This window comes from Lutra lutra, chromosome 4 (assembly GCF_902655055.1).
Source record: "Lutra lutra chromosome 4, mLutLut1.2, whole genome shotgun sequence".
Taxonomy (NCBI): Eukaryota; Metazoa; Chordata; class Mammalia; order Carnivora; family Mustelidae; genus Lutra; species Lutra lutra.
In genome coordinates this window covers 62,733,738-62,750,590 of record NC_062281.1, presented here as the reverse complement: position 1 = coordinate 62,750,590, position 16,853 = coordinate 62,733,738, and the positions used below count along the sequence as shown (strand labels likewise).

Genomic DNA, 16,853 nt, shown 5'->3' with positions numbered 1-16,853 from the left:
GGATAGGAAGGGCCTAAAAGAGAGTGTAGAATATAATTAAGGGGTTTATCATTGTAATAATTCTTGTTTCTCACCCTTATGATTATTAATCTTTTGACAGCATGGATAACCATCTCTTAATTTATTTCTTTAGCTTGAATTTTTATATAGTTTTTAAAATGGGATATTGATAACTAGTATTCTTTTCCCCCTAAATTAAGCATTTTCCCTAAGTTAAATATTCTCTTATTTCTCTGCAGAAGACAACTCAGACTCTTCTATTGTGAATTATTAGTTTCCTGTTGTTTAACTCATGCACAGAATACTGCTATTTAAATACTAGCTTACCTAACAAGGTTAGACAGAATATAAGAAAGGAATGGTCACTTTGTCATTGTGGATGATAGATTGATGACATCTGAATTTTTTGTGAGATTATCAGAAATCTGAACTTTCTGAAAAATCTGTACGTTGTATACACACACATCAACAGTCTTATAACTCCTGCTCACGTTTTTGTCAGAGTACCCACACAGGTAAGACTCAAGGTGCAAAGAGTTTGTAACATATACTACTGGATCCTTACAACATATACTCATCCCACAACATCAAACCAGAGAGCTGAAGCTAAGAATACTCATTCCAGTCAAAAAACTCACCATTCTTCCAAGAGAACAAATACTCTTAGCCCCATTACCACTTCCAGTTCTAATATCAAACCAAGAATTCCTTTACTTTTTCCATGTTATGTTCACCCCTGACGAACATCTAAGAAACCTGCTTCTCTGAAAGGTTTAGGAAGTGACTTACCCATAGCAAGAAGCCTTGCTAGGGCCCAAAGGATTCCTGGCATAATAAGTCATCACTTTTATAAGCATCCTTCTGCCTACCACAAGCTGGAAAGCTGTATTTTGGCAACTTTCTCCTGAAGCTCAACTTTTTGGTGACTACTAGAGGGAGGATGACCAGCCAAGCGGGCAGAGTCACATCTTTGCCCCTGGGCTGTAGGGGCATAAGATGTGGCTCTTCATTTCTATGCTGTTCAAAGCGTGCACGTCTATCCCACTAGCCAGTAGGGGGTCCTGTCTAGGAAAGGCATGGAGGATTCCAGAGGCTTTTCCCAGGAAAAAGACTTGAGTCTGGATTCCCGTTAAACATCCTCTTTAACTAACCGGGGCTGAGTTTTAGCCAAAGGGCTGACAGATGTACCTAATGATCATGGTGGTTGCTCCCTGGTAAAGTTGGAATGTCAGAACTCGGGGTTGTATGTAGCAAATGCAGCTTTGCATCAACCTCTATTGGATCTGAAGTGTGTGTGGGTTTCCGACCACACCGATCCCACTTGGGGAAGCATGTAATCCTGGGCACATTGTGTATCAATGGGTATAAGTGACATATTATTTATAAAATTAGGGTCTGTTTCTCTGCTTTTATTAGAATTCAGAGACCCTGAAGGTGAATTAAATCATCTTTAGGCTCTCTAAGAAGGCTGGCCCCGTCTCGTGCTGAATGCTGAATCTATGTTCTGGTAACTTTATGGGTCACTTCTGTTATATACTAGAATACTCCAGAAGAGCTGAATTGTTGCGTCCTTCATGGAAATCTACAGTGGTTTCTGTGAGTCAGTGTGTGGGGAAAGGAAGGGAAAATAATTCTATTGGGTAACCTTATAAAATACTTAAAGCTCTTCAATTTAAAAGATATTTAGAGAGTATGACCGTGCTAAGATTTAGGGAGTAGTAAAAAAAACCAAAACAAAACAACAAAACAAAACAAAACTGAAAACAAAGTCTCAAATGAAAAACTAGGCAAAATAAGATTCCTACCTCTTGAGCTTAACTTTTACTGCTGAAATAGGCATATCCACAAATAATTAATAACAGTTTTAACACTTATTGTACACTTTATAAGTACCAGGCTCTGTTATGTGTTTTACATCTTCAACAAATGTAATTCTTAAAATAGCCCAATGAGCTAGATGCTGTTATTACTGCTATTTATGGGTAAGGAAAGAGAAAGAAGAGGGATCCATAGCTTGTAGCTTGTTCAAAGTCACAGAACTGGTAAGCAGTGGAGCTATAATTCAAACCTGGGCTGCCTGCTCAAACAGTCAAGCTATTTACAACTTCTCCAATTAAAGTGTGAGTGAGTACTATAATTAAGCTCTTATAAACAAGGGAAATAGAAGAGGTGGTATAGGCACTGGATTTTGAAAAATAAGTAAGACACTGACAGTAGGGTATTAGGGAAAAGAACATTCTAAGCAGAGGTGACAGCTGGGAGGGGTGCTGGGCATGGCTGGAGAGATTGCAATGCCAAGTGCTGGGGTGAGAAAGATGGTCCAGGTAGGCTGTGTCTGTCTATCTAGACCGTGAAGATCCTGAGTGGTTCCGGAGGGAAGAAATGTGGTCCCTTTCTCCTCCCCTCTTTTGAGATGCAACAAAATATGCTAATGAGCAAGCTTTTGCTGAGGGAAATGGCAGAAGGACACTTGCAGGGACGCAGAAGAAAGGGTGTTTGATGGGCATACTGGGAGTCAAGGGACTCACCGTTGGCTCTGCCCCCTGCTTCTTTTCCAAGTCTCCCAAGGGAGGCGAGAGGTTGACCTTGTGATACAAAGAAGGCACTCTACCGCGGCAAACAGTTTAGCAAACCAGCTCTGACCAACTGGTAGAGTCTTTCTGAGGTGATATTTAGAAGGTTCTTAGGCTCAGGTAGGTTTTAATCACTTGGCTCAGGTAGGTTTTAATCACTTGGCAATGTCTGCCATGGGGCAGAATAGGACATGCTCACATGAGCACAGCAAATGTGTTATCTCTGTTCTGGATGATGGCTACAGCATGAGACCTTCCTTTCTGCTCAAAAGTCTACGTTCTGTGAAGACCAGCCATCCATGACCTTTGAGTTTGCACATGGTACTCTTAAAAAAGACCATATTTGTTTAATTGTATTCTTTCCTTTTTCATTGCTTACAGTTCTGAACACATTTCTGATTTGTTTCAGAGAAATGGAACTTGTTTAAATGATCTAGCAATGAGCATTCTGAAGACAAAAAATTAAATGGTACGAGATGCGCTATCGAGGAACACTGACCTTTTTTGCTCCTTGTTCTTCTTCCACACCATCTCCTATAACGACGTACACCACTTTTCTTCCAAACCTTTGAATTATCCTCTCAAAACAGCTTTCCTTTCCTAATACATAAAAATAAATTATAAAAGTGTAAAGTTTGGGTAACTCAGTGCTATAGCACTTGAACTTTTTATACAAAATACTTGCTTTACGCTTCTGATTCAACTCTATCCTACTTGTACAAACTGGAAAAGAGTGCTTATAGATGCCATTTGGGTAGAATGTGGAACAAGTTAAATTACAAATTGTAAATTATCCATGTGGTGACTTGTCCTTTGGAAATTGTCGATTTTATTTTTTATTTTTTAAAGATTATATTTTTATTTATTTTTGCGAGGGAGAGAGAGAGAGCATGTGTATGTGAGCATGAGCAGGGGGGTTGGGGGGTAGGGGGGCAGAGGGAGAAGCAGGCTTCCTGCTGAGCAGAGAGTCTAATTTGGGTCTCCATCCCAGGACCCTGGGATCATGACCTGAGCTGAAGGCAGATGCTTAACTAACTGAGCCACCGAGAAATTGTCAATTTTAATATTCTTTTCCCAAGGGCTCATTTATTACAAAGTAGGATCTAGTCGATCATAGTATAGCATTTGGGAAAAAAATAATGTTTTGCAGCTGTACTTTTTTTTCCTACCAGCTGAGACTTAATGAAGGCATGCAATTCTGGCAACCTCTCTGAACTTTATTTTAAAAATGTTTCACGATATACCAAACTCTGAAAATAATATCTGATCTCAAGTCTATTGGGAAGGATGAAAGAAACTGACTGGTTTTGTATAGCAGGAGAAATCAAACAGTGGAATCCCTTTATTCGTTCATTTTCCAGTTGGGAGTCTATCTGAATGAAAGACCACCGCCCCCAGCCCCCGCCAAACCTAATGTGTTTACTTGGAATCTTCTGGTAAAACTGTTTCTGAAATAAATGTCAGGTAATTTGGGGCACTCCAGAAAGATCACACCTGCCCTACTCAGGCATCTAATGTCCAATAAAGCACCTTCCTGGAGGAAAAACGGGATAAAGGTAACAGAATACCTTTATCTAATCTTTCCCAAGTCAAGACTTGGTTTGGGCTCTCTGGGGGCCCATCCCTACAGTTAACACAGCCACTGTTGCTCCTTTAGAGAAAAAACTGCTGTTCAAAGTCCTGGGCTGCCAACAGGACCATTTTCATGGACAATGGGATAGTTTATAGTTTTCAAATGTAAATGACTGAGCAGGCCGCATCTCTTTCAAATAAGGATCAGATATACTCACGAACAAATTGCTTGTTTGCTTAAACAAATGTCTGCTTTATATTTGTATTTTGCACTAAAATCTCTGGTTTGCATCTGACAGAATGAAATCTGGCCAGCCTTATTCAAAGGATGTAATTTCAATGCTTCTTTAGTTGCCCACTAAACTGTGAAATATTAAATCACTTTAAGAAACAAATACAAAGGGTAGTTTCCACTGTAAAAATATACAATCAAAAATTCAGATGTCATGAAAGTTTTTTCCTCCTTAGAGGGAAATGTTTATGTGTTTTTGCCAAGTTTCCCTTTCATGGGAAAAGGAAGGTAAACTCAATGTTATTTAAAGGTGAGGCTGTGGTGGACAAAAAAATTTCTCACCTATATCCTATCTTCTATAGGCTTCACTGTAAAGTCTGGGTCACGTAGATTCTTCCATAATAAAGACTGAGAAACTGAAGCTGACTTTTAGAAGCTAATGAAAGATCCTACACGAAATTTTCTTTTTTTTTTTTTTAAAGATTTTATTTATTTATTTGACAGAGAGAAATCACAAGTAGGCAGAGAGGCAGGCAGAGAGAGAGGAGGAAGCAGGCTCCCTGCTGAGCAGAAAGCCCGATGCAGGGCTCGAACCCAGGACCTGGGATCATGACCTGAGCCGAAGGCATCGGCTTAACCCACTGAGCCACCCAGGCGCCCCCGAAATTTTCATTTTGATGAATCCATTTTATCTGGAAGAACATCATAGCCTTGCTAAAAACGAGATACCAGTTATCTCCTTCAATTACTGCCACTTGCCTAATAGGAAAGTTCCTGGGTTTTCTGCATCTACTCCCAAATTATATCTCATTTGATGCCAAAATTAGCAAAACTATAGGAGTTTCAATCTGTACTTTTCTTCTTATTATTTTTTATTTTTTGAGAGCAAGAGAGTACATGCCTGAGGGGGCGGGGCAAGGGAGAAGAAGAGGGAAAGAGAGAATCTTAAACAGGCTCCATGCCTGGCCCAGAGCCCAATATGGGGCTTGATCCTGGGACATTGGGGTCATGACCTGTGCCAAAGTCGAGTTGGACACTTAACTGATTGAGCCACCACCAAGGTGACCCATTTACTTTTCCTATTAAAAATACCATAGAAGGGGCGCCTGGGTGGCTCAGTGGGTTAAGCCGCTGCTTTCGGCTCAGGTCATGATCTCAGGGTCCTGGGATCGAGTCCCGCGTCGGGCTCTCTGCTCAGCAGGGAACCTGCTTCCTCCTCTCTCTCTGCCTGCCTCTCTGCCTGCTTGTGATCTCTGTCTGTCAAATAAATAAATAAAATTAAAAAAAAAAAACCATAGAAAAATGGTTCTACCTCTGGTTTTGAGGTAATTTCTACCACCTTTTTAAATCCTCATTTTTAATTCTGTATTGATAAAAATTAAAGTTCAGTATCATAAAATACCCATTAACAATACCTATTATACACTTGTTATAATTTTCTATTATCCTAATATTTTCAAATTATTTAAATTTTTTGGGATTAAAGTTCAATGCTCATGACATGTAATACACTACTTGTTCTTTCCTTCTGGGGAGTTAAGCACTATCCCTTCCATTCTATAAACTTTTTTGGAAATTGTTCTTTCATGTGCTGATAAATGTTTACCATGGACTCCTGTTTATAAAACACAATGATTCCTCTTTATTGTTATGGATAACATAAATATCTCACTTAATGTAAACAGTTATTTTTACAGACTTGAGAACATATAAAATCTGGTTATATTGGGCTACCAGGAATTCTATTTGGAACATTCTTTTCTCTTAGTCTCTTTTCTTTTTAAAAATTTTATTTATGAGAGAGAGAGAGAGAGAGAGAGAGAGAGAGAGGTGTCGGGGAGGATCAGAGGGAGAAGCCGACTCCCATTCAGCAGGACTCTATCCCAAGACTCTAGGATCATGACCTGAGCCAAAAAAAAGGCAAACGCTTAACTGACTGAGCCACCCAGGTGTCCCATTCCTTTCTAAATATTTTCTAGCATTCTGTTCTTAGTGCTTCTCAGGAGGCATCAGTCATTCTCCAACTCGAGCTATTCCAACTTGATAGGGCTATGTGACTATCAGAGCGTCTTCACACTCAACATTGATAAAATCTAACTCTTATCTTTCCCATGACACCTGATTTTCCCCATCAGTTAAATGTGGAAGTACTGACCCAGTATTTAAGAAAAACCTCTGTCAATCTTCTTCAGAATAAACAACCGTTTGCTCATCCATTTTATTGAACAGACATTTACTGAGCACCTAGTATGTGCTGGGCACTATAGCCACAACGACGAGCAACACAGACAGAACCAGTTATCAAGGATATTACAGTCTGATAGGAAAGTCAGACTATGAACAAATAATTATAAAAGTAATTCTTTAGCAAATATTTAGTAAATGCTTTTAAAAAGTAGTATTGAAAGTATACAAGTGTAGTTAGATGGAGACTAGAATTCTATTTTTGCCCTTTTTTCTTTACACAGAACTGAGCAGCCAGAAACAATCTTCTTCCCACCTACTAGGATCCTCATCCCCCTTCCCCAGGACTCACTAAAATAATATCTCATTAGGATGATAAACAAGGCCACATACGTCTAGACCTAAGTCTCCACCTTTCCAGCTTCAGCTTCAATGACCCAGGATGTCTTTCAGTCCTTCAGCAGGGAACGTGTTTTAATGTCTCTGTCCCTTTGCTCTCACTAGCCCATCTGCCTATTAACTCTTATGTATACCTCTATACCCAGCTCAAATGCCATTTCTTCCTTTTAGTGTTCACTTTATGCTTTCTGCCTCCTCCTGGGTGGGAATGAATGTTTCCTCGTTCAAGAGCACATTCAGGCATTTAGTGGTAGAGAGCTCCCTAGGTTACAGAAAGGAGTCTGGACCCTGGAATCAGACCTACCTTGACCCTTACCTTTACCAGCTGTTAACTTGGACAATTAAGTCTCTGAGATTTAGTGTCCTCATTTGTAAAATGGAAAGGTTATGAAGATTGATTTTAGTATGTAAAATGCTTAGTATAGTTCTGGACATCTGCTAAATATGTGGTAACTGCTCATTTACATACTTCTTTGTCATATTATAGTTATTTAGATGTCTGCTTCTCCCACTAGATGGTGAATCAAATTTCACACCAGTCATCTTTCTCCAACTATGATTACTTCTTTCAAACACTTAATTTTTTTTTTGGTATCCCTATAACAAAAATGAGAACTTGATTGTTTATGCACGTTGAATTAAAATAAAGCAAAAAAAAAAAAAGATGGTTCCAGTGATAATAATTTAAAGAAAGCTATTAGAATTGTTTCATTTATACTTTGTAAATCTCCATATTACTATTTGTCTTAGCCTATTAGATATTTTTGGTGATGTTATCTAAAACACAAATAAGGTAATAATCCAGAACTGATGCTCAAGTGACAGTGGCTAAAGTGCATAGTATTTTTTTTTTTTAAGGATTTTATTTATTTATTTGAGAGAGAGAAAACATGAGAGGGGAGATGTTGGAGGGAAAAGCAGACTCCCTGCAGAGCAGGGAGCCCAATGTGGGACTCAGTCCTGGGACTCCAGGGTCATGACCTGAGCCGAAGGCAGTTGCTTAACCAACAGAGCCACTCAGGTGCCCTAAAATGCATAGGTCTTAACGTTAACCAGTAGAGTAATATTTTTTGAATGAAGCTGCATGGCTATGATTTATATTTCTTTTGCCGTCCAAACCCAATTCCAACAACAAAATTAGATTGTTCCTCTAGTTTTCTGACACCTAGTATAATGAAAAAAGCCCCATTTTCTTTTACACATTCACTTCTACTTGCCCGAAGAGAAAGAGACAGGTATAAAACAAAACGAAAGCAGCTCACCTATTTTTGTTGCACTGTAAATATTTTCTATTGGAAATACAATCCCTAATCCATATAACAGGACTTTCGCCAACGCTGGGATAAGTTGAGTAGTTGTGACTAAAATATTCACACAATTTGTCCTGTGAGAACCGAAAAGAAGAAAAAAAAAAGAAAACTGATGAAAAATGAATCTCCAAAATGAACAAATATGAGCAAAGGCTGTTTTCCAGCAAAAGCATCATGGAGGGACTTGGGGACAGCCTACCGGGAGTGAATGAGCGTGAGTGCTTTCAGGGCCAGTGTCAACCAGGAGTCTGTCAGGGCTTCAATCTCAGCCCTCAGCTGTAGCCAGGCTTCCCTCTTGGCTGGACCAAGCAGGCCTGTGGATTTAAAAGCACATGAATTCCTTCGTTACCAGTGTGTCTGGCCAACTTTATAAATAATAAACATTTAATACTACTCCTGATATCATCCTCAAGCTTTATAGCATATCAGATAATTTTTCACATATTAGCATCCACTTGACAAATATTTATTTAGTACTGTAGGAAACATCTGTTGATTTTGCATTCCTTGCATCCTGGTTATAGAAGTCATCTCCTCTTTTTGAGGGGCCTGCTCCCACCATTCCTCAATCCTGAAGCCTGGATAGAGCCAACCCTACCCTCTGGCTCCCAGGGCAGGTGTATGATTGCAGCTTGGCCAGAGCGAGTCAGTCTTGGAACTTTTCCTGAATATACTGGGAAAGGTATTTTTCTACCCCGCCAAGGTGCTAAACTCACAGAATATAAACTTGGATCTGTCGATGGTTGGGCACCTATACCACCTTACAGGAGGTACTGATCCTTCAGAATAACTCCCACGCAAAGGAAAGCCTAGGCAGGAGATTCTGGATGTCATCTTTTTAAGCATGTGGATTTAGTCCACATGTGGATTTTAAGCATGTGGATTAAGCATGCTGGAAACCAAGACACCCCCAAACTTTTCATTATTAAGTCAACATATTCCCTTCTAAGCTAAAGCTATTTTGAAACACAGTTGAATGAGCTTTACAGTCCATCTCAAGTGTTTTAGCCAAAGGTGGTTAATCCCACATCTCCTTGGAAGGACAAATGAGTATCAGAAAGGTCAAGAAACTGACTCTAGGTCCCACACACTACAAAGTAATGGAGCCAGGACTAGATTAGGCTAGCCAGGGTGGCTGGTTCAAGTTCAATATTCCTGTCACTAAATCACAACCGAATAATCACGGGTCAGATGAAACCATTCTAAAAAAGCTATGACATTAAAGAAAAACAAAAACAAAACAAAACAAAAACAAAACAAAAAAAAACCCATGGTGTCTAAGTGTGTGTGGTACTTGGAGAATTTTTCCTCGACTATCTCAATAACCTGCTAAGATACTGGGGGTAGTTACTTGCCTCCAACGTTATTTTTGTAGGTATTGTAGATCTCTTTTACCCGTCTGTAGCGGAAAGCCAATTTTCTCATCCAGTCTACGCCACCTCGCACACCGGTTGCCAAGCATAAATTAGCACTGGTGGCTGCAGCAGGAAAGCCATCTGTTCCAAAGTTATATGTGCTATTTAGATGCAAGAAAAGCCCAATGTTAACCAAACAGAAAGTTCATCTTCATTAGCTGAGCCATTAAACTATAAATTGGAGAAAACCACTTCACATTTCAACATGCTCACCTTAGGTCTTGCCCATTATCATCTGAAGACACATCATCTATATGAACTTGGTCACATTCCTAAAATGCAATTAAAATGAGACAGGTTCATTCTCGAGGAGCATCTTCTTTTTTTGTTAGTTTTGTTGTTGTTGTTGTTTTTTTTTTTTGAACAATCACACACAACTGTTTAACCTACCCCCCAACTTTAATTGGACTATTTTTCCACAATGTCAATCAGTAGGGGTCAGTCTTGTGAAGTTGATATTTTTACCTACTCCAGTCCCTCTTTTAACATAAAAAATGAGCAATGTCATTAAGGACTACTGTTATTCAGCTTCAGAGAACACATTTTTGTGTTCAGAAAGGAAAGTGATTGAAAACAATTAGCATATGTGTTCCATAAACCTCAGGTACCTGAAGACATCACGCTGCTCAAAGCGGATTCAGTCAGTGCCCAGGCATAACTGAAACCAGACATTTCAGTAAATGTAACATGCTAGAAAAATTAAACCTGATGCTAACTGCCAATGAAATTATGACCTCTGATTGCTGTTGAGCCACACACCAACAGAGCCTGAGGCCAGTGGGCTGAGGAGCCCAGACGAAAAAATCTGTTACTAGTTTGCCATTGATTTGAGAGATGTGAGTTTTATTCTTTGTGTGTGTGTGTGTGTATGGGTGTAGGAGGAAGAAAGCATGGGAGGCTTCAAAACCCAAATAAAAATAATCAAACCATGGAGTGTTTTTTACTTTTTTTTCTTTAACTGTTTCACTATTATATATTCCTTTTAAGTGTTGGATTTATGGATTTATTATAGAATGAGGTTGTGGGAACAGACCTGATTTTTAAATCCCCAAACCACATGTAAACTGTTCAGAAGAGGAAGCTCTGATTTTGGAATACAGCTCTGTGAGACTGAGCTGATGATTTTGCACCTGTTTGCATATGAGCACCCCAACATCCCACCGCAATATCCCCAGCCCCAAGCACGGATGTGTAAGGAGCAGACAGGTAAACATTTGTTGAACGAATGACAGCATACTAATCTGGAGACACACAACTAGGTCTCCTACCGATAGACAAGGCACCCACACCTGGTGTGCTTTAATATTTCAGTCATGATTCTCTGCAGACAGGCTCCGAACACCCCAGAACCTTTCATCGTACTTATTTTTGTTAAAAGATTAAGTTTAAAAATATTATTAAAAGATTTCCAGGTATGTACCCTGTGTTTTAAAAGTTTCTCTTGACTAAAGTGCTGGTTGTATTTCCTGTATAATTTTGTAAAATCTAGTCTGTCTAGTGGTCAACATACAATTTGTAAAAGAGACAACAGACATAAAGCACCACAGTAATACAAGGTGTATTTTTATGTTGCGGGTTCCTTCTGAACAAATTTTTTTCTCTCCACGGATTTGTGAGGAAGGGAGCAAGAGATAGAAGGGGAAAGAAACTCAAACCAGCTGTTGCTTAACAGAATTAAAATCGTGACCCCCCAACCTCTTCTCTAAAGCATCTACTTTCCAGGCAACCGCCTCCCAGCAAGCAGCAAGTTCCAAGGAGGAAAAGACTTTGACCTTGTAACCCTCCCCTGCTCTCCTGAGGTCCATAACCTCAGATAAGAAAGAGGAAAAGCCAGTCTAGGAGGCCGCACATGTGGGCCATGAATTTAACGTTTTAAAAAACAGGTCATTCCTGGAAAACATGTTAGAGGACTTCTCAGAGTTATTAATTTAATCACACTTCAGAAGATGAATGGTAGCTGTGTTTCCTCAACAAGGTACTTATCCCAGGTTTAAAGAGTGACTAAATCATGAGTGTAGACATTTCTGCCACTTATCTAGTCAGAAATACATTTTTCATGTTGTTGGTAAACAACTCTTTTGGGAGGCATGGTGAGTGTACAAAACAGATGAGAAAACTAAGACAAACCAAAAAAAGTGTACTGCAAACCACCCCCAAACAAAGACAAAGACAAAGACAAAAACAAAACAGAAAAACTCAAAAAGCCAGAGCGCCGCCGTGGAAATTTTCTCTCTTTGGGGAGAAACAGGAGGTGGAAAGTGAGGAAGTCCAAGAGGAAAAGCTATGTTAAAAAAGGGTTTAATTTGATGAATCACACCAAAGCTGACTTACAAGTTACTCAGTTAACTCTAGGGGTGGGGAGAATTCCTTGAGAAGGCAGGGTGTTAAGAGGCTTTTCTTAAATGAATGCAGTTGTAAATCTCCATGACTAACAGAGAAGCCAGTTATCTTCCAGTGCTGTTAATGACTCCATTGTTGCTATTGTCCTCTCACATCCTGTATTTGTTTTCTCCCAGAGCTTTATCCAAGTCTTTTTGTTCCCAGGGCTGAGGCCCTCCTTTGAAGGACAGTTCAGGATCTCGGTTAGCTCTAATTGAGTGTCAACAACTTTGAGCTTCTACCTGCAGACCCCACTCACTTCTCAGAGATCTGATCAACTCTGGTGTGTTGGCAACAAAGAAATCATCATTCTTCATCAGGAGAGGTGTTTTGTAGAATGATTTTCAGGAAAACAGATGCAACCATCGGGAGCCTTTTTTAAAGGGCCTAATTAGCACCCCAGGAATAGAAGGTTTAGAAACCATGAAAATGTCCAAGTACAATATGTTTTCAGAACTGTCCGTGTCACTTAATGACAGGAAACTATTATGCTGCACAAACTTTGGGTAGATAAGATACATACTAAAGGTCTATTCACTGAGTCTTGGTGTGAGCTTCTACATCTTAGTAAAACTGTCTCAGGAAATAGGTTTTATTTTGATGAGAAACTATATTACTATTTTGATGTTTGCCTATTAACATTTTTAATTCCTCAAAGAACAGAGAATATGAAAATACAGAAGTATCTCGATACATGTGGAACGTGTAAACCTTTCTAAGAAGTGCATCTATTCTCAAATTAGAAACTGCAGTTCCCCGCATCCTGACATCTGAAATTCTCCATCCACTGGGATGAGTCTCTCCTTCCCCACTTTTCTTCGGAAACTATCTTTCGCTTGTCCTCTTAAGAGCCTAATTTTAGGTTTTCATGTTTGCTTTCCGGACTTTGTTGTTTTAGTGTCTAAATCTGTTTTAAACTCAGAAAATCAGATAATTGAAGGAGGGGAGCAGGCGTTCTGGACTCACTGAAACAACATGGCAAAATTTAAAGCCCCCTGGATGAATCTATAGACATAGAAAACAAGAATGAAAGCTTTCCATATTTCTAGGCATCAAGAAATAGTCCTAAAAACCCTATTTTGCTGCTTAATAAACAGAGTTTAGAACATGTAGAATGCCATGGGAAAAGGAAGTTTTTCTTCCAAAAAGACTGAATATGTTGAAGATGTATTTTTGAAATAAACCACCAAAAAGTCCACGACATGGTTTTTAAGGCATTAAAGTCATTACTGAGCCAAGTCTTTGGCTAGCATTCCCATGTCTCAGGCCCACCACGGCCAGGTCAGCCAGTCTAGCAGGTTTTATGCATTAATATGCCCTGTTGAGATTGGAGATGCCCCAGGTAGCCCTGCTGTGTCTGGGGATCTGGCTGGGGTCCTCATCTGGGGAGGAAGTACTGCTTCTCAGGACGCCTGGTAGATTCCACACTCAACACACAACTGAGCTGGCTAATGGGTGCTTTAGCTTAGAAAAGTAGTCATTTATTCATTCACGTGTCCTCTTATTTATTAAGGGGCTACTATATTCTGGATGCTACTGATGCAACATTTAACAGACAAAAACCCTTACCATCTAGGTAACATTCTAGTCGGGCCAAACAAGAAAATACGCAAAATGTGTAATATGTTAGATGCTGATAACTGCTAAGGTGAAAAAACAGAGCAGGCAAGGGAATGATGCAATGCTGTGTGAGGTCTGGGGAATGGCTCTGCAGGCCAAGGATCGAGCAGGTTCAAGGGTCCTGAGGCAGGAGAACCCTGTGTGCTGGAGGATGAAGCAGGAAGGAGGCACTAGGAGGAGATCAGCCATCAGTTGGGAAGAGTTATAAGGGCTCGCAGGTGACCAGTAGGTGTGCTGGTTTAGGGAGTAGCATCCAGTTTCCAGCCCCTGCCCTCAAGGCACATATAGTTTAGTCAGAAAGAGAGAAGTTAATTAACTCCACGTGAGATAAATTACAATGGGAGTAGATGCTCCCTACAGCCTTGAGGAGCATTTAAAGGAACATCCTCCTGCTGAATGGCTGAATTCTATTTAGTCTAAAAGAGCTTCCAGGTCTGAAAAACTTCAATTGTGTTTTGCTAGATTGGGGAGGGACAGCACCGCCCACCGTTTATCCTCGGTGCTTTTGTGATGAAAGCAATCAAGAGATCAACAGCAGACTCAGACTGGAGATGGTTCACAGTCCGTGAAGCTGTGGTAACCTGTGGTAACCGAAACAAAACATAGCTTTTTGATCCCAGACTGTGGACGCCAGACCGCGACTTATGGTGGTGGTGAGGAGGGGGTGGGGGAAGGTGGCAGTTGTTGGGCAAGCCGTCCTTCTCTCTAGGAAATAGCCCAGACTTCTTTCGCAGACATGCAGGGAACTCTATGGAGTTAGCAAGCAGGTCCCCTTCCCTTACGGGCTGGTTTTTGTTACCCTCTCAGTAACAGATTTGAAATTTGCTATGGCAGCTGGCAAGGGATCAAGAGGCGGGGAAAAAGAGTTATTTTTTGATAATGACTTTTCAAAGGGAGGTCAAAATCAGCAACACTTTTGCATACAGAGCTCTTTATCAAGTCAGTGATGGAGAAATATATAATTAACATTTTTATTTCATCATTTTGCATATATACTCACATAACACAAATTCTCAGAAAGAGTCAGGGCCAGTGCTAGGCCAAGTTGTGATTATCCTTCATGAGGAGAATTTTACAATTAATTACCAAATTTAGATTACTGCTAAAGCAACTGGAGGTTGGCCTCTCCCTTTTCGGAAACTCTAAAGCACCAGGGATATAACAGCTATTGATGGCACTTGATTAAATGTCCTATTTTGACACTTGGTATCCCTTGAAGAGTATATTCCTTCCTCCCCAAAGGGGTGGCAAACTACTCAATAAGTCATTTCTTACACTTCTGTGGAGATCTTGTGGAGGCAGGCACACAGTTTCTCTCCCTCACAGACATTCCTCCTTCTTGTTGAGCTGAATTAGGGTCACCAATTTATGGTCAAAGTGGATTAGTATGTAATGGCATAACCCATTTCACAGATACAAAACATGAAGACTCAGGAAAGTTAAATAAGTTAAAGTGCCAAGACACTTTGCCTTTGACCCCTAACTCATAGTCTCTTCCCTCACCCATTTCACACGACGCCCACGGCTGCCGCTATCTAGATCCTTTGTGGCTTGTGAGTCATTTGGAGCCCAGGAGACTTCAGGTACAAAACATATCCTCCCCTCCTGCTGTGCCCAGCGTCTGTCACCACGGCCCTCTCTCCCAGCCTTGAGCTCAGATGGGAGTCCTCCATCCATCTCGCAGTGGGCCCTCCAATTTCTGGCCCTTCAGAGGGAAATCATCCTGGAAGGAGAGCCACTGTGGTCACCAGGACTTTGCCAGGGGTGGAGGGTACTTAGCACAACTGTGGGTGGTGAGAGCATAGGTGTTAGAATGACTTTGACATAGCGTGTCCTAAGGAGGAGGCTGGAAGCCCAGGAAGAAGGATCTGGCCAGGCAGATGGCAATAATCAGAGGCGCAGTGTTGAGCCCACAGGTGCAAGACCTGTGTAGAACCTCTGTTCCACATGACAGGATTCTATGATCATCTCACCGATAAACACCACAAACCAAATGACCAGAGTTTTACCTTCGCCCGTCTTCCCTTTAGGTTCCAAGGCCTGTGCTTTGCAGAGGAGTAAAATAAATAAAATTAACCAGTTTTAGTTACTACTGGCCCTCCGCTAGTAGACATCTAAGTGCTTACGGGCTGGATCTCAAATGCTCACATGGATGGCTGGGAAAATTGCCAACACATGGAGCAGCTGAAAACCAGCCCTGGTGTTGGGAGTATGAAGAAAGCCACATGGGGTACGATCTCATAGCCAGGCGGCAAAGGCACATTCCCTCTCAGAACTCTGGCTGCACTGTTATTCTGCCTTTTTGGTCCTTTCTGTCATTATTTTTGGCACTGCAACTCAAGCTGACCTTTTTCTGATCCATCATCATCTCTGGCCTTCCAGGGCTGGGCCACAGACATGTTCTTTTGGACCAAGCCCCAGGAATAACTCCGATTTTGTACGGGGGCTCATATGCAAAATATTAAGTTATGGCAGAATTTTTCTGCAAATATTTATTCTGCTTTGATACCGTAGTGGTTGTACTTTTCCTCCAAACCTTTCACTTGTGCCATAATTATGTAAAAAAAACCCATACCATTCAAGTTAGTTAGGAAAATTAATAAAAAGAATTAAGACAGTTACAATGGGGCTTATTATCTATGCCAAGCAGTGATGTAATCGCCAGTCTGTTCAGGAACTATACCTCTGAACACGACACTAGAAACATAAACTCCAAGTATACCTAAAGTCTTTGAAGAAACAGAGACTCTAAGAAGACTTTGAGGTAGACTGTGTGTTATGAAAGAGAACAATATAAAAATGTTACAAACACATCTTTGGAGAAGTTGAGTTACACAAGCCCAAATTCTGCCGACCGGGGCTCCATTTGCTCCATTTTCCAAATTTACCATGAGGAAACGAACACCATACCACCAACTAATTGTTTCAATACCTTCCTTTACAAAGTAAAAATGAAAGGAAAAAGAGAGTCACTAGAGAATGAGCTATTTTCATTGTGTCTGTATATCAGTGTGCCCACGGAGACCAGCTGGAGCTAGCCGAAGCAGAGGAAATGATCAGGGAGGGGTCCTCCGTCCCCTCCTGTCATCAAGCAATTACGTCTACTGTGCCCACCTCCCCACTGAACAATATAGATACTCGCTCAATACCTTAGACATCCACAAGTGAC

At 40.6% G+C, this 16,853-nt stretch overlaps 1 protein-coding gene across 13 annotated transcripts in view; it reads right to left on the bottom strand.

Moving 5' to 3' along the window:
- The window catches only part of EYA1 (EYA transcriptional coactivator and phosphatase 1), a 361,580-nt gene that overhangs the window by 17,413 nt on the left and 327,314 nt on the right, over positions 1 to 16,853 (bottom strand). For 7 of the 13 annotated variants that reach the window (XM_047727625.1, XM_047727629.1, XM_047727634.1 and 4 more), the window contains 5 exons: positions 9,899 to 9,957; positions 9,626 to 9,786; positions 8,470 to 8,584; positions 8,223 to 8,344; positions 3,074 to 3,173 (listed from right to left, as the gene is read on the bottom strand). In XM_047727625.1, the coding sequence (XP_047583581.1) occupies positions 3,074 to 3,173; positions 8,223 to 8,344; positions 8,470 to 8,584; positions 9,626 to 9,786; positions 9,899 to 9,957 (557 nt within the window). Of the gene's footprint in view, positions 1 to 3,072; positions 3,174 to 8,222; positions 8,345 to 8,469; positions 8,585 to 9,625; positions 9,787 to 9,898; positions 9,958 to 16,853 lie in introns of all 13 variants that reach the window. The other 6 variants (XM_047727622.1, XM_047727623.1, XM_047727635.1 and 3 more) reach the window with 1 other exon arrangement.